At 46.5% G+C, this 12,913-nt stretch overlaps 1 protein-coding gene across 1 annotated transcript in view; it reads left to right on the plus strand.

The window, feature by feature from the left end:
• The window catches only part of LOC137346117 (lymphotoxin-beta-like), a 29,110-nt gene extending 16,665 nt beyond the window's left edge, over positions 1-12,445 (plus strand). Inside the window, exons 3-4 of the mRNA XM_068009428.1 lie at positions 2,045-2,113; positions 10,011-12,445. Coding sequence (XP_067865529.1) covers positions 2,045-2,113; positions 10,011-10,447 — 506 coding nt within the window. The 3' untranslated portion in view covers positions 10,448-12,445. The remainder of the gene's footprint in view (positions 1-2,044; positions 2,114-10,010) is intronic.
• Positions 12,446-12,913: the final 468 nt, after the last annotated feature.

Consider the following 12,913-nt stretch of genomic DNA (forward strand, 5'->3'; position numbering starts at 1 on the left):
TCCCTCTAAACCGAGTGTAAATGTGTGAACAGCTGGTGCCCGGGCACCCTGTATAATCCCTCTAAACCGAGTGTAAATGTGTGAACAGCTGGTGCCCGGGCACCCTGTGTAATCCCTCTAAACCGAGTGTAAGTGTGTGAACAGCTGGTGCCCGGGCACCCTGTGTAATCCCTCTAAACCGAGTGTAAATGTGTGAACAGCTGGTGCCCGGGCACCCTGTGTAATCCCTCTAAACCGAGTGTAAGTGTGTGAACAGCTGGTGCCCGGGCACCCTGTGTAATCCCACTGAACCGAGTGTAAGTGTGTGAACAGCTGGTGCCCGGCCACCCTGTGTAATCCCACTAAACTGAGTGTAAATCCATGAACAGCTGGTGCCCGGACACCCTGTGTAATCCCACTAAACTGAGTGTAAATCCATGAACAACTGGTGCCCGGACACCCTGTGTAATCCCACTAAACTGAGTGTAAATCCATGAACAGCTGGTGCCCGGACACCCTGTGTAATCCCACTGAACCGAGTGTAAATGTGTGAACAGCTGGTGCCCGGGCACCCTGTGTAATCCCTCTAATCCGAGTGTAAGTGTGTGAACAGCTGGTGCCCGGGCACCCTGTGTAATCCCTCTAATCCGAGTGTAAGTGTGTGAACAGCTGGTGCCCGGGCACCCTGTGTAATCCCACTAAACCGAGTGTAAGTGTGTGAACAGCTGGTGCCCGGACACCCTGTGTAATCCCTCTAAACTTTGGCAGATGGTTCTGGGATTTACAGGCTTTAATTAGGAGATCAGATTACAGAAAGTTAGCATGTATTTCCTCAAGTATAGAAGATTAAGAGACGATCTATTGAGCTATTTACGATGACTAATGGATTAGATATTGTCGATCCTTTAAACTATTTCCTGTAGCATGGGGAGTCCAGAACAGGGAGTAATAACCTTAAAATCAGAGCTAGACAGCTCAGGGGTAAAGTCCGAAAGCATACTTCACACAAAAGTTAGTGGAAATCTGGAAACCGCTTTCCCTAAAGGCCATGATTTCTGTTGGACAACTGGGCTTTTTGAGGCCCAGATGAATAGATTTTTGTTGAGTGGAGGTATCGAGGAATATGGAGGAAAAGCAGCTAAATGGAGTGAAGTTACAGATCAGACAAGATCTAATTGCATGGTGGTCTGACCCAAGGGGCCCCAAAATACTGCAGATGCTGGAAATCTGAAATAATAAACAAAAAATGGTGGAAATACTCAGCAGGTCTGACAACATGTGTGGAGAGAGAAACAGAGTGTTCGGGTTTTCCAAATCGTCCCCTCCTTCTGCTCTGTCCCCAGAACCTTAGAAATGTTTTCCCTTAAAGTATTTCATCCAAATTCTCTTTAAAATGTCACTATTAAATCTGCTTCCAGTAGCCCTTCAGGCAGAACATTCCAGATCACAACACGCCGTGTAAAAAAATTCAAATGTTTCCTCGTCTCACCTCTGGTTCTTTTGCCTTAAACTTTTGCCGTCTGGTCACTGACCCTTCTGTCACCAGAAACAGATTTTCCTAATTCACTCTGTTAAATCCCCATTAAATCTCCTCTTAACCTTCTCTGCTCAAGGAGAACATTAACTGGTTTTAAACGGGTTATACTAGAGACGGGAAGTGTTAACGCGAATATATTAACTGGTTCATGTAAAAAGTGAACAGGAAAAAATAAACCGATGCGGGTGACATTCATCTTGAGTATCTGAAGATTTGGTGATAATCCTGTGTCTTTCATCTTAATGCACTTGTGACCCTGTTAAAAACTGCTCCTGTTAAATTGCTCAGGGCACTATTTCAACACAGTGGATAGCCTCTGAAGCTAATTAATCTGTTTATAAAGGATTCTCTATGTGCTCTCTTAATGCAGCGTTTAACCTGTTTTGAAATGATTAACACCTCCGCCAATTATGCAAGATTGGCACTCAGAGGCATGAAGTGTTGATTTGCAGCTGCAGGCTTCTGCTGGGATCTGGTTCCTGTGTGAATCCCACATTAAACAGTAACCCTGTGCTTATTCTTTTGCAGAGGGAATGGGTGAGAATGAAGAGCAATTGGAGATGGGAGACAGCGAGAAGCCAGCAGCACATCTCATTGGTAATTAGAGCGTGTTTTTCGAGAGCTGATAAAATAAGAGGGTTTCACTTTCTGAGTCGGGGCTGGGTTCGGAAACCAGGCTTGAAGGCACATATCAATGAGACACCAACACAAAAAAAAACACAGAAAAGAGAAACTGAAAAACATCGAGGGCAGAAACCTAACGTTGATTAGAACGTGAGCTGGCACTGGTCAGTGGGGCAGTGAGGAGGACACACTGGGAAGGGTGCAGGTTCCATCCTCACAGCTTTCACAAACCCTTGCACATTCTGTTAACCATGTAACTGCTGGCCATGCTGTCAACACAGTACAACCCTGGCTCCGGCATACAGAGCGAGTGCTTTGTTAATACTCCGGAGACGATGGTCAAGGTTTTCCATGTATATTCGGGTAGTGAATGTGAGGCACTCACTTCGACGGCCTGTGCCAGCTCCAGGTCAGGTTTCACCCCACAGAGACTCCTCGGGACTACTCATGAAATTGTAACCCCTCCCCCCCCCCAATAGGGTTGTAGATAGGACTTTAAACTAATTAGTTGGGGGAGGAGAGTTCAATTGAAGTGAAGTTTTAAAAAAATCAAAAAGAAACGAGAGAGCAGAGGTGCAGGGTAGTGAAGAAGTGAACGGTAATCAAAGTGTGACAGGAAGGGGCAGAAAATATAAGCGGAAGAGTGCGGCATAAATTAGAACCAGAATGAGTAATAATGACAAAAAGTCAAAGCATAAGGCTCTTTATCTGAATGCACACAGCATTTGTAACAACATAGATGAGACAACGGCATAATTAGAAATGAATGAGTATGACTTGATAGCTATTACAGAGACGTGGTTGCAGGGTGACCAAGACTGGGAACTCGATATTCAAGGGTATTCGATGTTCCGGAAAAATAGGCAAAAAGGAAAAGGAGGTGGCGTAGCTTTGTGAATAAAGGAAAGTATCAGTGCGGTGGTGAGTAGTGATAGAGGTGCGATAGATCGTGATGTGGAATCAATTTGGGTGGAAATAAGGAATAGCAAGGGGAAGAAGTCACGGGTGGGAGTCGTCTATAGGCCCCTGAAGAGTTGCCTCACAGTAGGACAAAGTATAAATTGGGAAATAAAGGAGGTGTGTAAGAAGGGCGCTACAATTGTCATGAGTGATTTTAATCTGCATATAGACTGGACAAATCAGATTGGCAGAGGTAACATGGAAGTCGAATTTGTAGAGTGCATCAGGGATTGTTACTTCGAGCAATACATTGCAGAACCTACCCGGGAACAGGCTATTTTAGATCTAAGAATGTGTAATGAGGTAGGATTAATAAGAGATAACGTGGTTAAGGATTCTGTAGGGGGAAGCGATCACAATATGGTAGAATTTCAAATTCAGTTTGAGTGCGAACAACTCGGGTCTCAAACCAGTGTCCTCAACTTAAACAAGGGTAATTACAGAGGTATGAAGAAAGAGTTGTGAAATTCAGGCTGGGAAAATAGAATATGGGGAAGGTCAGTGGATGAGCAGTGGCAGACATTTCAGCAGACGTTTTATAACACTCAGCAAAAATTTATCCCGGTCAAAAAGAAGGACTCGATGAGAAGGATGAACCACCTGTGGTTAACAAAGGTGGTAAAGGAGAGTATCTAATCAAAAACTAAGGCATACAAAGTGGTGAAAACTCGTGGGAGGCCAGAGGATTGGGAATTTTTTAGGAACCAGCAATGGATGACTAAAAAGCTAATAAAGAGGGAGAAAATTGATTATGAAAGTAAATTGGCAAGAAATATAAAAACAAACAGCAAGTGCTTCTACATGTATATAAAAAGAGAGTAGCTAAAATGAGTGTGGGACCCTTGGAGGATGCAACTGGAGAATTGATAACGGCGAGCCGGGAAATATTTTGCATCGGTCTTCATGGTGGAGGACACTACAAACATCCCACAGATATCAGATAAGCAAGGAGCTAATGGGAGGTAAGATCTTGGAACAGTCTCTATCAAGGGGGACAAAGTATTTGACAAACTAATGGGACTAAAGGCAGACAAGTCGCCAGGACCTGATGGCCCAGATCCAAATATTTTAAAGGAAGTGGCTGCAGAGATAGTGGAGGCGTTGGTCGAAATATTCCAGAGCTCACTGGATTCCGGGAGGGGCCCAGTGGATTGGAAAACCGTTAACGTGGTGCCCTGGTTCAAGAAGTGAGGGAGACAAAAAGCAGGATACTATAGGCCAGTCAGCCTAACCTCGGTTGTTGGGGAAATGCTAGACTGCATTATTAAGGAAGAAGTGGCAAACAGAGTCAACATGGTTTTGTGAAAGGGAAATCATGTTTAACAAATTTGCTTGAGTTCTTTGAGGATATAACAAGCAGAGTTGATAAAGGGGATACAGAAGATGTGTATTTAGATTTCCAGAAGGCATTCGATAAGGTGCCCCATAAAAGATTATTGCACAAGGTAGGAGCTCATGGCATTGGGAGTAATGTATTAGCATGGATTGAGGATTGGTTAACTCACAGAAAGCAGAGAGTCAGGATTAATGGGACTTTTTCAGGTTAGAAAGACGTACTAGTGGAGTACCACAAGGATCTGTCCTAGGGCCTCAATTATTTACTATCTATATTAATGACTTGGAGGAGGGGGCAGACTGTGATATATCCAAATTTGCTAACAATACAAAAATAGATGTAAGGGCATGTTGTGATGAGGATATAAGGAATCTGCAAGGGGATATGATCGATTGAGTGAGTGGGCAAAAACTTGGCAGATGGAGCTTAATGCAGGAAAGTGTGAGGTTGTGCACTTTGGTAGGAAGAATCAAAAGGCAGACTATTATTTAAATGGAGAGAGACTCCAAAAGAGTGTAGCACAGAGGCATCTGGGTGTTCTTGTGCATAAAACACAAAAAGTTAGCATGCAGGTGCAGCAAGTAATTAAGAAGGGAAATGGAATATTGGCCTTTATTAAAAGTAGGGAAGTCTTGTTACAACTGTACAGGGTGTTGGTGCAGTCACACCTGGAGTACTATGTACAGTTTTGGTCCCCGTATTTAAGAAAGGATATACTGGCGTTGGAGGCAGTTCAAAAGAGATTCACTAGGCTGATTCCTGGGATGAAGGGGTTGACTTATCAAGAACGGCTAAACAGGTTAGGCCTTTATTCATTGGCATTTGGAAGAATGAGGGGTGATCTTATTGAAACATACAAGATTCTGAGGGGGCTTGGCAGGGTAGATGTGGAGAAGATCTTTCCACTGGTGGGGGAATCTCGAACTAAGGGACATAGTTACAGAATAATGGGAAACTCATTTAAAACTCAGGTGCAAAGGAATTTCTTCTCTCAGAGAAAGTCTGGAATTTTCTAACCCAGAGAGTTGTGGAGGCTGGATCACTGAAAGTATTTAAAGAGCAGGTAGATAGATTATTGAAATATCGGAGAGTTGAGGGTTATGAGGAGCTGGCACAAGAGAAGAGTTGAAGTCTGGGGAGATCAGCCACAATGTTGTTGAATGGCGGGGCAGGTGGAGGGGCCAAATGGCCTACTCCAGCTCCTATTTCATATGTTATAATGTTCACCCCACCCTCCAGGTCAGCTGTAGGAATCCCCATAGAGATTGACAGGATTTCACTCTGCAACCAATCACTTGCACAGACAAATTTACTTCCTCTGAAGTGGAACATCATCACATATCAGGGAAGATTGCGAACCACAAGAAGACAGTGAGGATTGAGAACCACAAGAAGACAGTGAGGATTGAGGCCACAGGAAGACAGTGAGGATTGAGAACCACAAGAAGACAGTGAGGATTGAGGCCCACAGGAAGACAGTGAGGATTGAGAATCACAGGAAAACAGTGAGGATTGAGAATCACAGGAAGACAGTGAGGATTGAGAATCACAGGAAGACAGTGAGGATTGAGGCCCACAGGAAGACAGTGAGGATTGAGAATCACAGGAAAACAGTGAGGATTGAGAATCACAGGAAGACAGTGAGGATTGAGGCCCACAGGAAGACAGTGAGGATTGAGGCCTACAGGAAGACAGTGAGGATTGAGAATCACAGGAACTCAGTGAGGATTGAGGCTCACAGGAAGACAGTGAGGATTGAGGCCACAGAAAGACAGTGAGGATTGAGAACCACAAGAAGACAGTGAGGATTGAGGCCCACAGGAAGACAGTGAGGATTGAGGCCTACAGGAAGACAGTGAGGATTGAGAATTACAGGAAGACAGTGAGGATTGAGAATCACAGGAAGACAGTGAGGATTGAAGCTCACAGGAAGACAGTGAGGATTGAGAATCACAGGAAGACAGTGAGGATTGATGCCACAGGAAGACAGTGAGGATTGAGAATCACAGGAAGACAGTGAGGATTGAGGTCACAGGAAGACAGTGAGGATTGAGAATCACAGGAAGACAGTGAGGATTGAGGCCCACAGGAAGACAGTGAGGATTGAGAATCACAGGAAGACAGTGAGGATTGAGGCCACAGGAAGACAGTGAGGATTGAGAATCACAGGAAGACAGTGAGGATTGAGGCCACATGAAGACAGTGAGGATTGAGGGCCACAGGAAGACAGTGAGGATTGAGGCCCACAGGAAGACAGTGAGGATTGAGGCCACAGGAAGACAGTGAGGATTGAGGCCCACAGGAAGACAGTGAGGATTGAGGCTAACAGGAAGACAGTGAGGATTCAGGTTCATAGGAACTCTGTGAGGATTGAGGCCCACAGGAAGACACTGAGGATTGAGGCCAAAAGGAACTCAGTGAGGAGTGAGGCTAACAGGAAGACAGTGAGTATTGAGGCTCATAGGATCTCAGTGAGGAGTGAGGCTAACAGGAACTCAGTGAGGATTGAGGCCCACAGGAAGACAGTGAGGGTTGAGGCCACAGGAAGACAGTGAGGATTGAGAATCACAGGAAGACAGTGAGGATTGAGGCCACAGGAAGACAGTGAGGATTGAGGCCCACAGGAAGACAGTGAGGATTGAGGCCACATGAAGACAGTGAGGATTGAGGCCTACAGGAAGACAGTGAGGATTGAGAATCACAGGAACTCAGTGAGGATTGAGGCTCACAGGAAGACAGTGAGGATTGAGGCCACAGAAAGACAGTGAGGATTGAGAACCACAAGACGACAGTGAGGATTGAGGCCCACAGGAAGACAGTGAGGATTGAGGCCTGCAGGAAGACAGTGAGGATTGAGAATCACAGGAAGACAGTGAGGATTGAGAATCACAGGAAGACAGTGAGGATTGAGGCTCACAGGAAGACAGTGAGGATTGAGAATCACAGGAAGACAGTGAGGATTGAGGCCACAGGAAGACAGTGAGGATTGAGAATCACAGGAAGACAGTGAGGATTGAGGTCACAGGAAGACAGTGAGGATTGAGAATCACAGGAAGACAGTGAGGATTGAGGCCCACAGGAAGACAGTGAGGATTGAGAATCACAGGAAGACAGTGAGGATTGAGGCCACAGGAAGACAGTGAGGATTGAGAATCACAGGAAGACAGTGAGGATTGAGGCCACATGAAGACAGTGAGGATTGAGGGCCACAGGAAGACAGTGAGGATTGAGAATCACAGGAAGACAGTGAGGATTGAGGCCACAGGAAGACAGTGAGGATTGAGGCCCACAGGAAGACAGTGAGGATTGAGGCTAACAGGAAGACAGTGAGGATTCAGATTCATAGGAACTCAGTGAGGATTGAGGCCCACAGGAAGACACTGAGGATTGAGGCCAAAAGGAACTCAGTGAGGAGTGAGGCTAACAGGAAGACAGTGAGTATTGAGGCTCATAGGATCTCAGTGAGGAGTGAGGCTAACAGGAACTCAGTGAGGATTGAGGCCCACAGGAAGACAGTGAGGGTTGAGGCCACAGGAAGACAGTGAGGATTGAGAATCACAGGAAGACAGTGAGGATTGAGGCCACATGAAGACAGTGAGGATTGAGGGCCACAGGAAGACAGTGAGGATTGAGAATCACAGGAAGACAGTGAGGATTGAGGCCACAGGAAGACAGTGAGGATTGAGAATCACAGGAAGACAGTGAGGATTGAGAATCACAGGAAGACAGTGAGGATTGAGGCCACAGGAAGACAGTGAGGATTGAGACCCACAGGAACTCAGTGAGGATTGAGGCTCACAGGAAGACAGTGAGGATTGAGAATCACAGTAACTCAGAGGGGATTGAGACCCACAGGAACACACTGAGGTTTGAGGCTCACAGGAAGACAGTGAGGATTGAGGCCCACATGAACTCTTTGAGGCTAACAGGAAGACAGTGAGGATTCAGGTTCATAGGAACTAGTGAGGATTGAGGCCCACAGGAAGACACTGAGGATTGAGGCCAACACGAACTCAGTGAGGAGTGAGGCCCACAGGAAGACAGTGAGGGTTGAGGCCCACAGGAAAAGTGAGGATTGAGGCCCACAGGAAAACTGTGAGGAATGAGGCTCACAGGAAGACAGTAAGGATTGAGGCTCACCGGAAGATAGTGAGGATTGAAAATCACAGGAAAACAGTGAGGATTGAGGCTCACAGGAAAACAGTGAGGATTGAGGCCCACAGGAAGGCAGTGAGTATTGAGGAAACAGGAGGACAATGAGGACTGAGATCCACAGGAAGACAGTGAGGATTGAGGCCCAGGGGAGGAGAGTGAGGATTTAGGCCCACAGGAGGACAGTGAGGATTGAGGCTCACAGGAAGACAGTGAGGATTGAGGCCAACAGGAAGACAGTGAGGATTGAGGCTCACAGGAAGATAGTGAGGATTGAGGCTCACAAGAATCCAGTGAGGATTGAGGCTCACAGGAACTCAGTGAGGATTGAGGCCCACAGGAAGGCAGTGAGTATTGAGGAAACAGGAGGACAGTGAGGACTGAGGGCCACAGGAAGACAGTGAGGATTGAGAATCACAGGAAGACAGTGAGGATTGAGGCTCACAGGAAGACAGTGAGGTTTGAGACTCACAGGAAGATAGTGAGGATTGAAAATCACAGGAAGACAGTGAGGATTGAGGCCCACAGGAAGATAGTGAGGATTGAGGCTCACAAGAATCCAGTGAGGATTGAGGCTCACAGGAACTCAGTGAGGATTGAGGCCCACAGGAAGGCAGTGAGTATTGAGGAAACAGGAGGACAGTGAGGACTGAGATCCACAGGAAGACAGTGAGGATTGAGGCCCACAGGAGGACCGTGAGGATTGAGGCTCACAGGAAGACAGTGAGGATTGAGGCCAACAGGAAAACAGTGAGGATTGAGGCTCACAGGAAGACAGTGAGGATTGAGGCCCACAGGAAGACAGTGAGGATTGAGGCCCACAGGAAGACAGTGAGGATTGAGGCCCACAGGAGTACAGTGAGGATTGAGCCCCACAGGAGGACAGTGAAGATTGTGGCTCACTGGAAATCAGTGAGGAATGAGGCCCATATGAAGGCAGTGAGGATTTGAGGCCCACAGGAAGTTAGTGAAGGTGAAACCTACAGGAGATGAATGAGCAATGAGGCCCACAGAAAGTGAAAGTGAGTGTGAGACCTACAAGATGTGAGTGAGGATTGAGGCTCACAGAAATTGAGTGAGGGTGTGGCCCACAAAAAGTCAGCGAATTGAGGCTCACAGGATGTCAGTGAGAATTGATCCCTGCAGGGTGAGGGAGGATTGAGGCCCACGGAGGTGTGAGGGTCAACATGGAGTCAGTGAGTGAGGGCGCACAGGAAGTGAGTGAGGGATGACAGGAAGTGATTTAAGGCAGACAGGAGGTGGGTGAGGGCTGACAGGAAGTGAGTGAGGGCCAACATAGTCTCAGTGAGTGAGGGACAACAGGAAAAGAGTGAAGAATGGTTGATTGAGGGTATGGTTTGTACTGCTCGGGCTAGAGACTCTTCTTGTTGATCTGATTTTGTTGTCTGCTCTTCTACGCAGGAATCTATCACCACTCCATGCAGGACAGTTCAGGCGCTGACTCTCACCGGACACTGGAGTGGGAGTCAGTCAGAGGGCTGGCCTTCACCAAGAACTCGGTCAGGTACCTGGGCCGCTCACTGGTCATCCCCACACGCGGCCTGTACTATGTCTACTGCCAGGTGGGCTTCCGGGGCAGTGAGTGCAGGAACCGGCCGGTCACACTCTACAACTGGGTGTACCGCAAGCATGACTCGTACCCCGAACCCCTGCTGTTGCTGAGTGGCACCGAGACTGTGTGTGGAAAAAACCACAACCGAGGAACCTGGTACACCACCCTAGGTCAGGGAGCTGTGGTAGAACTGGAGATGGACCACCAGCTCTTTGTGAATGTCAGCAACCCCCATCTGGTAGATTACCTTGCTGGGAAGACATTCTTCGGCATTATCAAGATCTGAACTGGGCGCTGGAGGGTGGGATGGGATGGGGGAGGGGAGCTTGTGGAGATTATTAAGAATAATATGACTTTTGATTTTTTTAACGTATATCTATTTTGTTACAACTTGCGTTTATATAGCACCTATAACACAATCAAACCCAACCCCAGATGCTTCACAGGAGCATAAATCAGACCAAAATTTGGCACTGAGCCACATATTAGAGCAGACGACCAAAAACCTGGTCAAACAGGTAGGAACATCTTAAAAGAGGCTGAGGGGTTTAGGGAGGGAATTCCAGAGTTTGGGCCCAAGGCAGCTGAAGGCACGGCCACTGATGGTGCAGGGACTAAAATCAGGGATGCACAAGAGGCCAGAATTGGCAGAGACCCCAAAGGGTTGTGGGGCTGGAGGAGGTCACAGAGATAGGGAGGGGTGAGGCCATGGAGGGATTTGAAAACAAGGATGATAATTTTAAAAATCGAGGTGCTGCCAGACCAGGGGTCAGTGTAGATCAGTGAGCACAGGGCTGGTGGGTGAATGGGACTTAGTGCAAGTTAGGTTATGGGGCAGATTGTGTCTTGCTGCTGATCTATGCCTGTAGTCTGTCACTTCCTGCTTACGTGTGCCTAGAGACATGCACAATCAGCATGTACGTCAAATACGTGGCCTAAAGGATGGTAGAGTTAAGCATATAAATACAATTATGCCCGAATCTCCACAATCTTTTATGATCGTCTGTCGATCCCTCCGACCATTACAACAAGTACAAAGAAAGAACTTGCATTTTTATAGCTCCTTTCATAACCTCAGGACATTCTAAAGTGCCAGTTGAAGTGTAGTCACCGTGGTAATGTAGGAAACGTGGCAGACAATTTGCACACAGCAAGCTCCCATAAACAGAATGGTGATAATTACCACCTCATCGTATTTGTTTAACTGTGTTGACTGAAAGATAAATGCTTGCCTGGATACCGGGGAGAACTCCCCTGCTCTTCTTCAGAATAGTCCACTCTGGAGAGCAGATGGGGCCTCAGTTGAGTTATAAAAACAGAAAGTGCTCGAAATCCTCAGGCAGCATCTGTGGAGAGAGAAACAGAGTTAATGTTTCTGGTTGATGACTTGTCATCAGAACTGGAGAAAGTTAGAAAATGTGATGGGTTTTGAGCAAGTGAAAGGGGGGAGGGTGGGAAGAAAAACCCAAAGGGGAGGTCTGTGATAGGCTGGAGGGGAGGAGAGAGTAAATGACAAAAGGTGCAGGGCCAAAGGGAGTGGTAATGGGACTAGTAAAGAAACAAAAGATGTGTCTGGAGCATGTGCGAATGGCGGAATACTGAATCGCTGCAGTATGATAGCAAAAAAATGGAAATAAGAGAGCAACAAAAGAGAAAAAGCCAAAACGGCAAACAAAAGCAAAACAAAATGGGGGCACGGGTTAGGATCTAAAATTGTTGAACTCAATGTTGAGTCCGTAAGGCAGTAAAATGCCTAATCGATAGATCGTGTTCCTCAAGCTTGCATTGAGCTTCATTTGAACACGGCAGGAGGACGAGGACAGAAAGTTCAGCGTGGGAGCAAGGAGGAGAATTAAAATGACAGGTGACTGGAGGCTTGGGGTCACGCTTGCGGATTGAATGGCGGTCTTCCGCAAAAACGCATACCCAGTCTGCGTCCGGTTTAATATCTCATCTAAAAGACAGCATCTGGGACAGTGCAGCATTCCCTCAGTCCTGCGCTGGGTTTGTCGGCCTGGATTATTGTGTTTAACTCTCTGGAGCACGACTGTGAACCCGCAACTTTCTGACACAGAGGCGACAGAGCTACCCGATTTTCCAGGAAGTTCTCCGCAAGCCTTCAGGCGCAACAGGAAATAAGCTCTTTATTTTTGGCGTCTCAATGAATTTGTTTGCAAATGTTTTCTTTTAAGTGTATCGCACTGAGATCTGCTCCGTGTTTTCTGGATTGCGTTTAATGTGTTTTTTGGCATCAGTTGTAAATCGCATTAAACATTGAAATGCCTGCCTGTCTGCTGGATATTAAACATGCTGGGCCTGATGGGCACAAATGATAGTGAAATGATTGAAAGTTTAATTTTCATTCTTAAAGATGGAATATATGGAGGTAGTTTTAACCTGACTTGTGGGTCTGTTGTGGAAAAAATTCCGGGTCCAGTTGGAAACCAGGGGAAAACAAAAAGTGGGGAACGGACTCATAAGAAATGATAACGTATCAGAAAATTACCAATTACTAAACAGGCTGACAATTACAATACACTCGCGATTCTGTGCAGAACAAAATATTGCTGGCTTCATGGTATTTACCTGACAGTGTAGTGGCCCTGATGTCTCTATTTGTGGGGATGAGACCAGAAATGCAGAACCAGAAATGCAAGATGGTCCTTAATGAACCCAGTAGGGAATTCAGCAGAAACTTCTTTACCCAGAGAGTGATGAGAATGTGGAACTCGCTCCCACAAGGAGTAATTGA

This window comes from Heterodontus francisci, chromosome 29 (genome assembly GCF_036365525.1).
Source record: "Heterodontus francisci isolate sHetFra1 chromosome 29, sHetFra1.hap1, whole genome shotgun sequence".
Lineage (NCBI taxonomy): Eukaryota > Metazoa > Chordata > Chondrichthyes > Heterodontiformes > Heterodontidae > Heterodontus > Heterodontus francisci.